The sequence below is a fragment of the Marmota flaviventris genome, chromosome 2, assembly GCF_047511675.1.
Source record: "Marmota flaviventris isolate mMarFla1 chromosome 2, mMarFla1.hap1, whole genome shotgun sequence".
NCBI lineage: Eukaryota > Metazoa > Chordata > Mammalia > Rodentia > Sciuridae > Marmota > Marmota flaviventris.
Window position 1 is genome coordinate 119,731,908 of NC_092499.1, and position 17,320 is coordinate 119,749,227.

The 17,320-nt window shown below is 53.8% G+C and overlaps 2 protein-coding genes across 4 annotated transcripts; one reads left to right on the forward strand and one right to left on the reverse strand.

Annotated features, from left to right (window-relative positions):
* The first annotated feature begins 526 nt into the window (after nucleotides 1–526).
* Cplx3 (complexin 3) lies at nucleotides 527–4,060 on the forward strand. Its single transcript, XM_027923770.2, has 3 exons — nucleotides 527–690; nucleotides 1,859–1,946; nucleotides 3,836–4,060. Exons 1-3 carry the CDS (start codon nucleotides 527–529, stop codon nucleotides 4,058–4,060), a joined length of 477 nt encoding a protein of 158 aa, XP_027779571.1.
* A 5,752-nt stretch (nucleotides 4,061–9,812) lies between these two features.
* On the reverse strand, nucleotides 9,813–16,652 carry Ulk3 (unc-51 like kinase 3). 3 transcript variants are annotated; one of them, XM_027923703.2, is made up of 16 exons: nucleotides 16,444–16,652; nucleotides 15,698–15,838; nucleotides 15,497–15,617; nucleotides 14,824–14,928; nucleotides 13,957–14,100; nucleotides 13,659–13,741; nucleotides 13,057–13,212; nucleotides 12,772–12,877; nucleotides 12,510–12,550; nucleotides 12,169–12,271; nucleotides 11,968–12,032; nucleotides 11,804–11,882; nucleotides 11,693–11,733; nucleotides 11,272–11,319; nucleotides 11,069–11,135; nucleotides 9,813–10,958 (listed from the first exon to the last, which is right to left on the reverse strand). In XM_027923703.2, exons 1-16 carry the CDS (start codon nucleotides 16,543–16,545, stop codon nucleotides 10,942–10,944), a joined length of 1,419 nt encoding a protein of 472 aa, XP_027779504.1. In that variant the 5' UTR covers nucleotides 16,546–16,652; the 3' UTR covers nucleotides 9,813–10,941. The 3 variants fall into 3 exon arrangements, with proteins under 3 accessions (XP_027779504.1, XP_027779500.1, XP_027779497.1); XM_027923699.2 differs by having other exon boundaries at nucleotides 12,169–12,289; XM_027923696.2 differs by having other exon boundaries at nucleotides 15,698–15,892.
* Between the last annotated feature and the right edge of the window lie 668 nt (nucleotides 16,653–17,320).

Genomic DNA, 17,320 nt, shown 5'->3' on the forward strand with positions numbered 1-17,320 from the left:
TCCTTCCCAGTCCCAAGCTCCAGGGCCAGCAGGTTGCGGGGCTGGGGGGATTGGAGGAAAGAAGGATGGGGTGAGGTTTTGCCCCTTGCTGCTGCTTGGATCTCCCAGCTGAAATCCTGACTATCAGTGACCCAGGAGGGGAGTAGGTTGAAGGAGGTTAGGAAGCAGGGTACGCATCAGCGCAACCCCTGTCCCCGGAGGAGCGACCCCATCACCGCAGGCCCTAATCCGCTGTCAGCAGTGGCCAGCAGAGCTTGGCGTTGAAGGAGGCACGTGGGAGAGGCGGGAGTGAGGAGCGGGCACGTGGTCCAGCCTTCTCAGCCCCGTGCATGCCCCCCGCCCCCCGTGAGGAGGGGTTTGGGAAGGTAGGGGCGGGCCCGGGCGGGGGCGGGCGACAGGCGGCGCAAAGCGTGGGGCGAGGGCTAGCGGCGGGAGCTGTCCGCGGGACCTGGTGCTGAAGTGAGCGCGGACGTGCCGGAGCCCGGTGTGTGGTACCAGGCGCCTGGTGCCCCGGCCGGCGAAGACCATGGCGTTCATGGTGAAGACCATGGTGGGTGGCCAGCTGAAGAACCTCACCGGGAGCCTGGGGGGCGGCGAGGACAAGGGGGACGGGGACAAGTCCGCAGCGGAAGCGCAGGGCATGAGCCGAGAGGAGTACGAGGAGTATCAGAAGCAACTGGTGGAAGAGAAGTGAGTGGGATCCCTTCCCGGTTCCAGCGACCCCCACACATACACACAGCCGCTGTGCCCACCCTTGGGCCAATCTGGGGGCCCAACTTTCCTCCCCTGCCTTCCTACATGTGATAAGAGCCTGGGAGATGCCTTCTAGGCTACTCCCACAGCCACTGCTTCTCAAACCCAGGACCCTGCTCCAGCTTCTGTACTCTGGCCCAGAGGGCATAGGGGGAGGGGTGATCGGTGCCTGGGACAGGGAGCTGGGTGCACGTGCATTTCTGACGAAGCAAATAATCCCTTAATCCGATCTGGTCCTAGCCGCCTGTGTCTTCCAACTGGGGCTCCTTTGAGCCAGAAGCTCTGAGAAAAGCAGCACAGCAGAGGTGGTGGTGGGGGTGCTCAGAGTCGCGGAGACAGATCCTGAGATGGGAGCACCCGTGGATATTGAGCCTATTGTGTTCCAGCAGTCCTGGGACACAGCGGAGGTGGGGGTGCAGTTAGGCTGCTTGGGTTCAGATCCTGGTTTTGCTTCTCATTAGCTGGGTAACTTTAGGCAAGTTACTTAACCTTTCTATGCCTCTTTTCCTCTTCTGGAAAGGGGGGATGGTCGTCATAATATATGCTTTATATATTCATGTAGATTAAATAACTTAATGCATGTAAACATCTAGCCCAGAGCCTGGCACGTAGCAAATCTTCGTTAAATGTTACTTGTTATTTCACTTAATCCTAACAGCGTTGTGAATTACAATGTCTCATCCCCATTTTACAGACGAGAAAGGCAAGTGACTTACCTAAAGTCATACCCTAAAGTGGTAATGGAGCCACAATGGGAACTGAGATCTATTCCTAATATTTTTCCCCCTCATGACACAGTTTGTCAGGGAGGGAAAGACAGGCATGAGTCAGGAACGGCACAAATATTGGGATCTGCAGAGAGGGTTAGAAAGACTGATACCCCTGTTCAGTGGCGGGTGCAGAGTCCGCAGAGGGCACGATGATGGGGAAAAGCAACAAAGACCAATATAATCGGGTCAGGTCTGAGAGCCCTAGCTACGCACAGGCCAGCAGCTGGACGGATGCAAGTTGCTGCCAGTACTCCAGAGACCCCTTGGGGCCCTCGCTCGCAGACCCCGCCCCTTCTTTCAGTCCTTGCATTGACTCCACCCCGGTATCCTGGCAGGATGGAGCGGGACGCGCAGTTCACGCAGAGAAAAGCAGAGCGGGCCACGCTACGGACTCACTTTCGAGATAAATACCGACTGCCCAAGGTACGAGAGCTCAAGCTGTAAGAGTGGACCGCGCCCTGAGCTCTGGGCTTAGAACTCCTTGGTCCACTGTGCGCCAGAGCTCTCAGCCCGTGAGACTCACAGGGTGCTTGGTTGAATCTTTTTCATTCATTTGTTCATTCACTCAGTTAACCAGCGCTGCCAAGAGTGAGGGCTTGGTGTTTAGGGGAAACCCAATCATCCAGAGACTGACAGGTTTGTGTCCCCAACCCTCCACCCCAATCAGGCCTGGCCTCAGAAGGAACAAAGGAGACAGAAAGTAGATTTTACCACAGGAATGAGTACTCTCAGGCCTTCTGAGCATGCATGGAGGTTAGGCTGAAGAAGAGAAGGCCAGTGACTGATGTAAGAGGTACTTGGCCATGTTCTCACCTAATAACCTCAATAATGCTGCCAAGTAGCTATCACCCACATCTACAAATAAGAAAACTAAGTCTCAGAGAGATTAAAGGACTTGGCTAAGGTCATATAGCCAGTGAGAGATGGAGCTCATGCCTGTGAATACTGAGCCTGTGCTCAATTCAGGCCCTAAGGCTGTTTTCCTGGCATGGGGGTCTGCCTGCAGAGAGCAAAGTACCTCCAAGCAGCCAAGGTGTATTTATCAGGAGGACCCCTGTGCTCCTGTAAGCACTCAGCACCATAAGCATGCAAGTATGTTACTTCTGTAACCTAAGAAAGCAACCCAGGTATAAGCCACTTCCAGGATATCACCCTAGTGTGCCTGGAATAGAGCTAGACTGAAGGGCAAATAGAGGTAAAGTGCTATAACACTTCTGACCTTGATCTTCCACTTGAATTGAAAGATCAGTGAACATTACCTTCACTCATTCAATAAATGTTTACTGAGCCCCTGGCTGCCTCTGACTTCCCACAGAGCACCAGTCTTTTGGAAGTCTCTCAAAGGGAAAACCAATCCAAAAAGACTGCCTGGCTGCAAACCCAGCTAGGAATGGAGTCATTACTCAAATGCTTGCACTGAGTATCTAAGAGACACAACTCCTGCTATTAGGGAACTCTGAGTCTACTAGAAGAGGCAAGACTTGGATGTGACTGAGTAGGACACATGGTCCCAATGCCTCCCACAGGGACAAAGAAGTGTACTAGCCATGGGCAGGTGCTGTGAAAAGACAGCATAGATGTTGGAATCAGTGACATAGATTTGAGTCTAGCTCCCCTGTTTCCTAGCTGTGTGGCCTTGGGCAAGTTACTTACTTAAATTATCTGAACCTCTATTTCCTATTTGTAAAGTGGAGACAAGAGGAACTACCTCCTAGATACTTTTTTATTGTGAGAATTAAAAGCACCCCAGCTCAACATTAGCCATATAACAGGAGTTATTAAATGGTACCCATCGCTATTATTGGTTATGTCCTTTGGTGGTGTTAACAATAGTCAGTACATGACAGTTGATTTTAACAGTGTGACTCCTAGGCATTTTCATTTTCTCTTTACTCAGTATGCTAAGTCCTTCAGTGTCTCAGAGTGAAGTAAGGCAGTATGAAAGTGCAAGGCCTCCAGGTCCATGCATCAAATGCTTGACCCTGGGATGTTATGGGTAGAGGAAGAGCTCACTAGAACACGGGGCTCAAGAATCTAGGGACCTGAGCTGGGGGCGATGGTGCACACCTATAATCCCAGTGGTTTGGGAGGCTGAGGAAGGAGGGTTGCAAGTTCAAAATCAACCTCTGCAACTTAGTGAGGCCCTAAGCAACTTAATGAGAACCTGTCTCAAAAAAAAAAAAAAAAAAAAGGTGGGGGGAGGGCTGAGGCTATGGCTCAAGGACTGGAACCCAGTCCAGGTTTCTTTCCTGATACTTCAACTCTGAGTCCTCACAGACCTGCACCTCCACCCTGCCCCCTCTTGCCTTCAGAACGAGACAGATGAGAGCCAGATCCAGATGGCAGGTGGAGATGTGGAGCTACCCCGGGAGCTGGCCAAGATGATTGAGGAGGACACAGAAGAGGAGGAGGAGAAGGCCTCAGTCCTCGGGCAGCTGAGCAGCCTCCCAGGCTTGGACCTCGGCTCACTTAAGGACAAGGCCCAGACCACACTGGGGGACCTCAAGCAATCAGCTGAGAAGTGCTACATCATGTGATCACTTCCCCTGGGTTTGCCCATTGGGATGGCCAGAGGGCTGGTCCACATAAGGGCTAAGAGTGTGTCTCAGTTTCCAGGGATCTATATCCCATTTTGGGCTTTATTTCCCTTGCCCTAATCTAGCCTCAGAACCCTTCCCATCCTTGCCCCAAACCTGACTTCTAGTGCCTCCCTTCCCACTGGGAGCAAAGTTTCCATTCCTTTTTCTATCCTTTAGGACCCATCCCCCTTCTCAGCCTGGGGAGGCCACCCAAGATTATAGATATATGTCCATCCCTCTCTGGCCCCCAAGTTCCTGCACACAGGAGCATTCACAAAGGGACACAATGACCCTGCCATGTTGGCCACAGATAACCCTGGCACACAAAGTCACACATCCCCTGGGTTCCTAGCCCCACCAGCCACCACCCCTCAGATGCTCTCAGAGGAGGGCTATAGGAGATGCCCTAGCAGACAGGAGGCCTGCATTCCAATCTCCATCTTTATTGTCCTTGAAGGCCACTGCTCTTTCAGGGCCTATTTCATCATCTGGAAAATGGGAACAGACTGGATGATTCCCAAGATTCTATTTGGCTTTGCATCCCTGGCCACTCCAGCCGAGCCCACACTCCTCCTTGGGCAGGGCCGCAGCTGCAGTCAGAGCCTCAAGCAGCTGCCACTGTGGGCTCTGGGAGCTGAGCAATGCTGGGTAAGGGGCGAAGTGCCAAGGATGGAGCTGGCATCAAACGGTAGCCCAAGCAGCTCCAGGCCTTCTCTGGGCCCAGGGCCCAGCCAATTTCTGTCCTGTTCCTGTAGAACTCTCTGTCTGGATTCTATAGCTGGAATCTCCTCTCTTAGCTCAGTGAAAAATAAAAATTTCAAATGTCATGGTTCTCTTTTCACTTCTTACTGATCTTGAGTCCTGGAGCTCATAGCCCCAAGCCCGCCCTGAAGGGGCATCCTCTATGCCTACCTGAGTGGCACAGTGGGGAGGACACATTCAGTGCCAGGAGTGGAAGGGTCTTGTGAATGGAAGGGAACAACTGCTCCACTGCCAGCCCCTATAAGATGTTCTAGTTCTACCCTCCCAGGGCCATGGGTGAGAGTGGGGGGCTGTACTGACCCAGTAGCTTGGGGCAAGATGAAGTAGGACTGGGCTCTGGGCTTTGAGGGGGATGTGATGGCCATCGGGGGATATATGTTGGAAGGTGGGGGCCTTCAGGTCATTACCTGGGTCCACAGGAACTGCCACAACTCAACCACAGCTTTCTCTGGCACCTATGCCTACTACCCTTTCCTCACTTAGGAGATGGAGGATGTAACAGAAAGAAGCAGGGAACCTGTGCTCCAGCCTGACTATCATGTGGCTTTGAGCAGGCTCCCTTCCTCTCTAAGCCTATTTGCCCCTGTAAAAAGAAGAGTCCCACCACCCTAAAATAACAATAGCACAAGTTTCAAAGGGTGACTTTTTTCTCTCTCAGGGGTCCTGTGGATCAAGTGCCAGAGCTCAGGCATACTAGATAAATGCCCTACCATTGAGCTACAACTCCAGCCCTAAAGGATGACCATTTGTAAAGCCCTTGACACATGATAGGCCATATCAATAAATGGGGAGCTGGGGTTGTGGCTCAGTGGTAGAGCGCTGGCCTCGCAAGTGTGAGACCCTGGGTTTGATCCTCAGAACCACATAAGAAAAAATAAACAAAATAAAAAGATATTGTGCCCATGTATAACTAAAAATAAATAAATAAATAAATAGATGGTAACCCATTACTTAAAAACAGGAGAGGGGTGGGTCCTGAGGTCATGTGACACTTCCTAGTTGGGCAGGCAAAGTCAGTGGGAAGGCTCCCCTGGCACCCTCAGGCTCCTGAGGTGGCCTGAGATGAGGCAGAAAGCTGGTCCTGTTCCCAAGCTCGGTGTATTCAGGAGTTTATGCTTAGGCAGTGAAGAATGCTTTTGAATTTTTTAAAACAACAAAAAAATGAAGAGCCCAAATGTCATCCTGCTCACCTTTGGTGCCAGGGATAGGTGGAGCAGAGGGTCCTGGTGACTCCTGGAAGCTGCCTGAGCGAATGGGTCACCCTGGGCCGCCTGCAATGAAGGAAGGAAACACTGCAGGCAACCCAGGGTGCCCTCCACCCTGAAGCTCAGGTCCGCCTGTGGGAAAGCCTCCTGAGGGATGGTTGTCAAGGTCAAAGTTCCCATTAGGCTCCCTTTGTAAAATAAGAACAAGGAACACAAAACACGGGCAGTAGGTAATGTGGGGGTAGGAGAGGGGAGAAAGAAGGTGAAGAGCTGGGAGTGGGAAGTACAAGGGACCCAGGCCTGGAGTGGAGGCAGAGCTGCTTAGGCTATCACATGGGCCTCGCCCTCCTGAGCAGCTCCCAGGAGACCCTGGGGAAGGGCCCCCCAGCTACTGCACACAAACCCCTTCTGACTTTCCCTGAGCTGGAGGAGCCCCAAGCCAGGTGTGGGGGGTGCGTGGGCTGCCTCAGTAGCGTCAGCAGCAGGACCCACGTCAGCACTCTGCGCTCCAGGGGCCTTCTGCCTAATGAGATCGGACAGCCCCCTTCCCCCTCAGTGCTTTGCAGGGCCAAGAGCCAGCCCCGGGTGTCAGGCAGCGTGTGTGTCGGGGGATGATTGGGGGACACTCGATGAACCCTGTCAAAGCAGGGCTGTTTGGTGCCTGGAGTCAGAAAGTGGGAGGGGACTGACCCTCCACACTGGCTCTCCCCTCACATCTTGGGAATTCCAAGAAGCCCTGACCTGTCTGCACTGTCCCTGGAATGGAGTAGAGGAGGCTACCAGGCAAAAGGGTCCAGTTCTGTGAAAGGGCAGGCTGAGGGCTCTCTGCTTCTGCTGGCCTTGTCCTGTTTGCCTGTCAGCTCCTCGCTCTGGGTTTCTCTCTGTCTGTGTTGCTCTCCCCTGTGTCTTCTTACCCTCTACCTCATTCCTGGCTCAGTGCCTGTCCTGTACCCGTCTTCCACGGGACTTACGGGTCAAGCTGGGGCCTCTCCTCCCAGGCCCTCAATGCATCCACTTCACTCTCTTCCTATCCCGTTTCTATACTTTCTTACTGTGGACAATCACATGCTCCCACCTGGTGTGATGTAAAGGCCACAAAGAAAGCTACCTGCCACCAAAACTTCCCTTCCACAGTGCCCCAAACCCTACTACTATAGCATCATAGTTTGGAGCCTGATGCTCTGTGCCTTCTCCTTTCCACCTACCCTCCTGTTCTTTCCCCCTTTTTCCTTCTTCCCCTTGCAGGCAGGTGGTAAGAAAGCCCTTCTGTCCTCACCTCCTACCACATGCTTTTTCAAGGAGAGAGGGGAGGTCAAGATGGATGGCCTCCCCTCCCACCATTCAAGGGCTCTGACTCCACCATACAAAGGATTTTGGGAAGATTGATGGCGCCCCTGGACCCTACCTAAGGAAACTCCAGTCCCCTTCTGCCTTGACCATTCAACCAGTCAGCCCAGACCCAGTTCCCAGTGGGAGGAGGGGTGCAGAAAAACAAGTGACTTTCTGGAGGCCAGATGGTCCCCAGAGAGGAGTTGGGAGGGTGGCTGGCGTTTGGAGCGCGTGGGATTTCCCTTTCCCCAACATCCAGATGGTCCTCCTCAGACACTGGAGGCCATAGGCAGGCACTGGGGACATCTGGGGCATGCTCACTTGCTAAGCCAAGCTGCTGACAATGCCTATTGACCCAGCTGATGCTCAGGCCTGGGAGGTGGGAGCTTCTGTCCCCCATCCCACAGACCTGAGGCTGCAGTGGGAGTGGGGAGCCACAAAACTCACTGCTCTGCCTCGAACCCAGTACCCATCAGGCATCACCATCCTGAGTCTGTATGAGGCGTGAGGAGTCTGGGTGGCCTGCGTCCAGAGGAGCAGCAATGTTAAGGCTGCCTCAGTATCATCCAGCAAGAGCCATTCCCGTGTGTGACCAGGAGTGGAAGTCTGTGTGGGGATCTTCAGGCATCTGTGAATTTGGACATGGCTTTCCGGTTTTGTATCCATGGGATTTCAAGTGTGTAGGTGTGGGTGTGAGTTACTCTGGGGGAGTATTCATTGATGCTCTCCATCCCTCATGCCTCAACCTCATGAGGCCATCTCTCTCAGGAAGGGCTTGGATGCTGAAACAGCATCCTGGCCTCTGTGGACAAGAGTTTTTCTAGATAACTTCCTGTAGGGATCAAGATTCTATATCCTTTTGTATCCCCAGAAGCCAAATAATAGGCAAACTGGGTACAAGGACACCTGGCACCCTCAATCTGCTCTAGAAGTGGCCCTTGGGAGCAGAAAGGTCCCCAATTGGCCTGGTGCTGGCTTTGACCATGGGTGACTGTGAAAGTGGGAGGATAAGGCATGGTGAGACCTGGACACTGCTGAGGGGCATTTGCACTGTGTTGAAAATGAGAGGCGGAAACAACCTGCTCCAAAGAGCAAAAGTATTCGAAAAGTCAATTTGTAGGTTTCTCACATGTCTTCCATTAGAAGAAAGGCCCTACAGAGAGCCTACCTCCTCCCTTGCCTCTAGCCTTCCGACAGGACTGCCTCCATTGTAGGTGGCTGGCACACAGGACCAGCCTGGACCCATCCACCTAATGGTTTGCCCAGGGAGAGCACCTTCCCAGGGTCTGAAGCTTCCAGGCATCTCCTGTACCTAATTCTTCATATGGGCCCACTCCTCTCCATACCCACATTGTCTAAGAATTTGAGGTTCCTGTTCTCCATCACTTGATATAGATATCAGAAATAACAAATTGGGTGGGATCAGTGAGCCAAACCTCTCCCTCCAAGCCCATCTTCCCCATTTACCCACCTAAAATGTCCATTCATTCCCCTCCTTCCACCTATTGCAGTCTTTTTGTCTGGTCCATTTTCAGAGATAACCTGAAATGTTTCTCTCCCTAGATCTGAAAATAACATTTTATTGAATTTACCATATGCCAGGCTGATGTATACTACCTCATTACATACTCCCATGGGGCACATTTCTTCATCCTCATTTTATGGAGAATAAACAGGCTAACTGATGGGTCCCAAGCTTCCCAGCCAAGATTTTAGCCAGCTCCTTCTGCCCTGTGGTACTGCTCTAGAGTGCCCTCCAATGGCCAGGTCAAAGGCTTCAGGGGAATTAGTTCCCTGCTCCATTCCCCGTATCAAAAGCCATTGAACTGTTGAAGACAACAGCTTGGTATCACGAAGTCTGAGGAACAGCTTCTGGGTGGCTGCTTTGAAGCGCTCTACCATACTCTTAAACTTCAAGGACACTCCTAACAACAGCTGGTCAGATCAAGAGTACAGAATCTGCTGGAAACGACTCCTGCTTGAGGTTCTGGGAGCTAGACATGAGATCAAGACATCTAAGAATGTCCTTTTCTTCAATCCAGTCAATGCTTACTCACAGGCCATGCATAAGGGGCTCTAGGGCGCCCACCCTGGCTGGGGGAAAGTGTGTGGTATAAAGGAGAGAGCATCTGAGGACTGCCACCAGCCCCAAAACAGAGCTCCAAGCAAAGGGGAAAGGGCCTTGCCAGGCTCCCAGGCCCGTGCTTCCACTTCCCACTGGCAGGAATGGCAGCAGTCAGCTCTTCTGGATTCCCAGGAGGCTGTGAGCAGGAAGCAGATGTGCCTACCACTCCCTGCAGTGATCTCCCTAGCCCTACTCTCAAGGCTCCCCAAATTTCCTGGCCTCCTCTAACCTCGGCAGTGAGCAGGGCTACCTCTCCCTATTTTCCCTAGGGCAAGAAGAGATGCACAAGTACCCAAAATAATTTAATAGAGAAACAATTGCAGTCTTTACACCCAGTCTCCTGCAGAGAAGTCAGCCAACACTTAAGAAGGCTTTTTTGTGTGTGTTTAGTTCTAGGAATTTAGACTCCCAGGCATTTAAGGGCAGAAGTGTTAGAAACCCTCTCTGGTGTGTACATTCTTCTCCACGTTACATTCACTCTGCCCTCATGAGAGCCCATGATGTGGAGGTATCAGTTACACCCCTGAAGAGATGAGAGGCTCAGAAAAGGAAAGGGGTTTGACCAGGGTCACACACTGGGGCAGTGGCAGTGTCAGGCCTAGGACTACATATCCTGGACAGTGTTGGATGTGCCCGCAGCCTCTTAGGGTCAGCAGTCCCCAACCACTCCCCCAATCCTTGGCTCAAATTCCAGTACAGGGCCTACTCTGCAGCTAGTACGTGTTTTCCAAATAGGACTGAACTGAGAGGCATGAGGATTGAGGACCCCTCCCCTCTGTGCCAAGGCAGAAACAAGACATGGGATTCTCAAATTTGTACCACCCCTACCAAGAACATTACTCTCATGCTTGAAGGATTATCTTAAAGTACAGAGATGGTGGGCAGGAATGAGCTCGGAATAACACTGTGGCGTTCCATGGAACTGAGTACACTGTCAGGTGGGTGGTCCCTGAGGGTCCTGGAGTGCCTATTCCAGTGGAGGAGGAAGATGAGCTGGAATACCCGCTCCCCAGAAGGGTGGGTCCAGGGTGTAGCTGTCTGCTGGCAGGGACAGTGCAAGAGCAAAAGTACCCTGCAGAGGGCCCCCTGCCCTCTTCTCAGAGCAAAACCCACAAATGGCTTGGTGCTCCCAAATTGACAGGCTCAGGACCCAGTATTCCCCAAATAACAAAGGTCTCGTGAAAGAAACTCTTGTCTCAGAATCCTGCCTCCAGTGCTCCCAGCACATGACATTGGCCACCAGGCCCTCTGCAGGCTGGGCAGTACTGCCAGGAATTGTCTGGAATATGGAGGTCTCAGAAGTGTCCATCCAGGAAGTTCCCCAGACCTGCAAAGGGCCACTTAATTTTGGGCATCAGCCTGGATTTGCGTGCCCCTTTACTCCAGGTGTCTCGTGCTGTCCAGTCATCCTTCTGAGGTCACTGCAAGGTGCAAGCTAAGGAGGAGGGAGGGGGAAGGGTCAGGCTGAGGTCTTTGGAAAGAGAGCAGAAATCTGGGCCACCCTCATCCCTCCTTTTGTGGACTGTCCTCCGAGGCAGGACTCACAGCTACGAACTGACTCCGACAGCCCCTCCTTGTCCAGGGTCTCTCCTTCCCAGCGAGATTCCCTCATCTGCGAGACATAAAGGCAGCACAAAGGATGAGGCAGCCAGAGACAGAGAAGAGGGCCACAAAATATGCAAAGGGGGCAGGGGACAGGCAGCCACAAGCATGGAGAACCCACAAACCCTCACCCCAAGATGGCCCACCTTGACCTGCTCCTTCAGGTATTCAGCCCGAGCCATGAGGTTCTGAACCTGCAGAGGGAAGACGTGCCCATAGATGGGAGCAGGGCCTAAATTTGAGCTCTTCCTCACTCCTAATGCTTTCCAGAATCCTCTGCCCCATTAGAACAGTCTCCTCGCTAACCCCTTATTTGCTGCCTCCTCCAGGAAGGCTTCCTGGCTACAAGAGCCTAGCACTTCCTGCTAATCTGAGCATCCCATCCCTGACCCACTGACTACAAGTCCATGATGTTTGACTCTCAGACTTGGAACGCGCCAAGGGACGGAAACTTGGAAAACCCCAAGGGAAGGGAACTCCACAGGGAATCCAAGGAGTTTCCACAGACAAGAGCAGAATAAGAGGTGAAGAGAAAGGCCCGACCAGCCTCCCAACCCTAGTAGGCACCTCAGTGTGAAGCAATTCCCGCCTCCGGCCTGGGGGCTCCGCTGTAAAGAGAGGGCAGGTGGTGAGGACAAAGCTGCCAGGGGTCTGGTGTGGGTGGTGCTGGCATCTCACCTGCCAGCAGCAGCAGCAGCTCCCCCAGGCTGTGTTGGTACAGGTCCAAGGCATCCTGCTCCCCATTGGCTTCCTCTTCCTGCAGCCACGAGGACACTAGGTCATTTAGGATCATGATTCGAATTCCTCCCTACCCTTTAGAGAACTCTCCACCAGATACAAACCTTGGCCATGGCAGCCGAAGCCACTTCCAGGGCAGCTAGGAGGCGTGGCTTGTCCCGGGCCATCTCTGGGATGAGGAGACAGAGGCTCAGGGTGAGGAGCTGGGTTTTTTCAACACAGGGGGCCTACCTCAACCTGCCACCCCTCAGGCTGGAGGGAGGCCTGCAAGGGGCCTGGTAGATAAGCCAGGAACTTAAGCCTACCTCTCAGCAGGTCTCTGGCTGATGTTCCCTGTCTCAGCAGAGCCTTGTTGGAGGAGGAGACGATGGCCTTGAGCTCCTCAGCCCGGGACACGTACTGCCCTACCTGTAGGAGGGCCAAGGGCTGAGGAGAGTTGTCCCACACCTGCCTCTCTGTAGCACCCACCTCCTGTTCTCCCTGTGGGTCCTCAATAACTCTCTCAAGCTGTAACTACATCAGGCGTCAAATGAAGCTGGCCTGATCCCTCCCCAGCCCAATTCTAAGACAGTCATTCCCCAGAGGCCCTGGGATCTTTGGGGCCTCTCCACTCACACCACCCTTTTCCTCCTAGGATCTCACCCACCTTTGCCTTAATTGCTTCCTTCCGCTGGGCATCCACTTCATCTGCAGAAGGTGGGGATTCACATGAGGAGTCTTGGGGGGGAGGGATGTCTATGCCACACCAAGCCCAAGAATCCCTAAAACACCACGTTCCAGGTTTATCCTCTGCCTTATCTCCCGTAAGATCCTGGATGGGAAACTTCCTCTGGAATCCATCACTGCAGATATAGCTGACCCCCACTCCTGCTGTACTCGGGAACTACAGAGCTTAGTTTGGCACTCACAGTGCAGGGCAGGCACAAAGAAGTCCAGAGCCTTGCAGTAGAGAGATAAGGCAGCTGCAGCGTCCCCTTCCTGGTCCTTCTTCACAGCCTCTACCACCAGGGCAGTCTGGGGATGGGCAGATCAGGAGTCAGGCCCACCCCCACACTCCCCAGCACAGGGCTGAGATAAAACCCCGAGCCCATCCTCTTGCCTCTGTGGGTGAGCCACCTTTTCACCACCGAGGGGGGGCAGATGGGACCCCCCCACATGCCCTTATCCCACCACATCCCTGTTGGTCTGCTTACTGCTCGTGCCAAGCTCTCCCCGCTAGGCATGTGCTCCAGGTCTACCCAGGGGTGGGCAAAGAAGTCCTGGAAGGAGATCCGACGGCTTGGGTCCCGCTCCAGGAGCCGCTGTAGTAGGTCACGGCAGTCTCGGGAGAGCGGGGGCCTCAAGGGGAGCTATGGGAAGAGGAGGGCAGGGACAAATGTCACTGGGCTCCAGCACCTCAGCCCCGAGCCCAGGGCCCTGTTAGGAACCTCAGAGACACATGTTTGACATGTGGAGAATCTGAGACCCAAAAGGAACAAGATAGGTCAAGGTGACAGAGCCTGTGGAGAGCCAGGCTTCATTTCCCAGGCTCTTGACCACAGGGGAGCAGAGCCCTGTCTGTGGATCCCTCCCTCCATCCCTGCACTATGTTCCTGGGAAGTTTGGGTCTGGCTCTGTTGTGGCCTGCCCCTGTTTGCTGTGGACTGTCCCGGATCCCTGCAATGCATCCAGCCCCACCTTCCCTGCTAGAGCCTGCCCCATGACCATGGAGACAGCCTGGGGCCCACACTGCAATTTGTGCAAGGCCCTGACTCCTTCCACCCCCACATGGTTGCTAAGACCCTGGCAGACCCACCTCAATAACCCGATTGCTTCGGATCTTCTCTTCCAGTTCCAAGAATGACCTGGAGGCAAAAGGGGGCTGCCCAAAGAGGGCTTCTGTGGAAGGGAGGCAGAGGAGAGGTTGGGAAGGGAGGAGGCCAAGCATGGGCTGGCACACTCCTGGGGAGGGGGATCTGATGCCCCTTAGAACAGGGCCACAGATCAATAGAACTGTAGTTCTCATTTATACCCCAGAGGTCCAGAGAAGTCTTATCAGAGGACACAGAGTACAGCCCTTGGGTTAGGGTGGGAGAGGGGGACAGAGGTCTCACCATACAGGATGACCCCTACGGACCAAAGGTCCACACGGGCGTCGTACTGTCGCTGACACACCATCTCAGGGGCCATATAGAGAGGAGAACCGCGGAGTACATGCTTCTCATCCCATGGGGACATGTGCTGTGCGAAGCCAAAGTCTATAGGCAAAAGGCCACGCAGCAGGGCTCAAATTCCAGCTGCTTCCACTTGTAGCCTGTAAAACCTCACCCCCAGCTCATGGCAGGGCTCTTCCCCACCTTCCAGACTCACCCCCAGGATCAATCCCACTTCCCAGCCTCTGCAACATCCTCCTATTTCTTCCTCTGGGTGTGGAAATCCCAACCAACCTGCACACTCTCTCTAGGCATCTGCTTCCTAGGAAGCCACCTGATCATACCAGCTACATGGATAAGGGCCTCACCCTCACTGTTCACCATCTTAGGCTACACCATGTTCTTTGATCTCTAGCCTAAAGTCCATTCTTGTCCAAATTGTATCAGGGGCCACAACCACTCTTCCCCCACAACACCCCCTCCAAGACCGCCCCAGATTGAGTCACAGTTTGAGAACCAATCCAGTCTGTTCCCTGATCACAGACTGATCCCTGATGCTGGTCACACAATGAGACTGTTTCCAGACTGAAATCCAAACCTGACATACAGTAAGCCCCAACTCTGACCACAAACTTACCCTAACTCTGCCCATTACATTGCTGGAGTTAAGTGTAGGCAGTCTAAGAAAGCTCTTACCTGCCAATGATGTGACCCAGCCCTGGATCTACCAGTCTGTCCCTGTTTGATGTCTCAACAGGGGCCTGCCAGGCAGAGGGAGCCTCTGCTCACCCACCCAAAAACATCACCACTGCTGTTCCAGATTCAGACCTGCCAGTTTAAGGTGGGGCTTCTCCAAAGAACTCAGCAGAATGTTCTGTGGCTTCAGATCCAGGTGAGAGATGTTTCGTTCATGCAGAAACTGCAGGGCACTAGCTGGGGAGCAGGACATACGCAAAGAGACAGGTCAGAGTAGCCCCTCTCCTGCTTATGTCTCCCCTCCCCAGGATTTCATCTGCCCTTTCAAGCTTACACAGCCCCAGTTCTAGCCTTACTAGTCTCACAAATGCTTCACAGATAAGCACCAGGCTCCTGCCACTTGCAAAAGTTCACTATCCTCCACTGCCCACCTTTCTTCCCTCTAGACTTCTCACAAGTCTCCCTCCTCTCAGAAGTCTCCTGAGATGCCCTGGCCCTTTAGGATCTTTTACTTTTCCTTGCTAATGTACTTGGGTTCCACCTACCGGGCCTTGGAATGTTGAATAAAATTCTCATATTATGTTCCACATGTGGAAGCCTGAACTACCAGCAAATGGAGGCTCCTCTATCTCACAGCACCCTGAAGCTAGGGTTGGAACATGGGAAAGACAGGGCCCTAAAAATTCTTAAGCAGCAGCAGCAGCTGCAAAGCAATGCCAGGTCTCTAAGCCTGGGGATAGGGGTAGTATGCAGGAGGTACAGAAAACATGGGAAGGGCTGTGAGGCTGGGATCAGAGGCTTTTACCCAATTGCTGCATGAAGACTCGAGCCACCTTCTCAGGAAGAATCCTTCGGGTATGGATGAATCGAGACAAGTCACCTCCCGCACAGAACTCCATGATGAGGTAGATATTGTCACTGTCCCACTGTGATTAGAAGTAGAGAAGCAGCCTAGAGTGTGTCCCTTTTCCAGCCCCCTTGGGGGAGACCCATCCCAGGTTCACACCTGGAAGTCTTTCAGCTGCACGATATGGGGGTGCCGAATGCCCTTGAGGATCTCAATCTCAGTCAGGAGGTTTTCCACCGACGCCTTGTTCAGACTTTTTTTTGCCACACACTTTATAGCTACCACCTCTCGAGTGTCCTTCTGTTGGAAAGGAGATTGGGGGCTCTGCCTTGAGAGGGCCAGGGTCATGCCTTGCTGGAAGAGGCACCTTTGCTCCTTTCCAATCCCTGGACCTGCCCACCCACACAAGCCTCCGAGCGGAAATCCCAGCTTCCCCTTCTCAGGTTCACGAGGCAGCTGGATTCTGGAATCCTGGCTTCCCAATCCAGCTTGGTTGTTCTCCAACCTTCTGCAACCCAACCCTCACTGCACCGCATTCTAGGTGCCCACGCAAAAGCACGTCACTCAGTATTCTAGAACTGCCACTCCGCCCCTTACTGGTCTTGCCTTCTAGAGTCCTGTCCTAGACTCCTCCCAGTCCACGAGCAACTTCCGTTTTGAGCCAGTTCTTCAGCCTCTGACACTGGGGTCCCACCCGCCCCTCCAGAGCAAACAGTGGGCGTATACTTGTGTTTGTTTTTAAGACCCAGGAGTGGCAGTGAGCTCCACCCTACTGCGTCAGGGTCAGCCTGGGGCTGGGCAGACCGCGGGCCCCACTGATCTTACGAGGTCTCTGACCCCCCAGGTCTCCTGCGTCGGCGGCACAGGAGCCGAGCGCCCGGCGCTGGAGCCCCTCCCACACCCACCTTGGCGTAGGCCTTGTACACAGTGGCGTAGGTGCCACTGCCCAGGCGCTCGGTGAGGATGAAGCCGTCCAGCCGAGGGGGCCCCCAGCTGGGCCCAGCCATCCCGCGCCCGCCCGCAGGCGCTTCCTGGTTCCCGGCGCCGGTTCGGGCCAGCAGCCGAGCCCGCGTAGCGCACGGCGGCTTAGCTGGGGTCCACGCAGCCCTAGCGCCGCCCTCCGGAAGTGCACTTCGACCCCGCCCCGCTCCGAGGCTCGTCCTCCTCCCGCTCTCGCACCGGCCCCTGGACGTCCTCCGCCAGGACCCTCAAGGCCTTTTCGGGGTCAATGAAGTTTCCGCGAGGCGCACGAAAGCGAACCGAGTACCGCGGATACAGTCACCCAGGGAATCCCACCCAGAGACAGCGTCCAGAGATAATTCACGTGAGGGGGCGGGAGAGGAGGAGCCCGATGAACAGGTGCGTGAGGGGGAGGGGAGATTCCAAGAGGGACCCAGAATGGCTCCCTGGAAGACAAGACTAGCAGCTCTTCCCTGGGGGTGGTAGCTGTAATCCCAGACACTCCGGAGGTCGAGGCAGGCGGATTGCAAGTTCGGGGTCAGCCTCTGCAATTTAGCAAGACTGTCTCAAAAAAAAAAAAAAAAAAAAAGGGTGGGGGTGGGGATAGGAATGTCGCTCAGTGGTAAATCCCTGGGTTCAATCCCCAGTACAAAAACGAATGGTAGTTCTGAAAGTAGAAGTACTTGGGATCAGCCAGTGCCTTTGGAAAAGGCCAAGTTTCCTTTCCCCGGCCTACCGTCTACCTTTGTCTTTGGAGGAAGGGGCTCATCCACCTGTCAAATACCAGCCAAAGCCTTCAACCCCTATGTGATGGACCACACC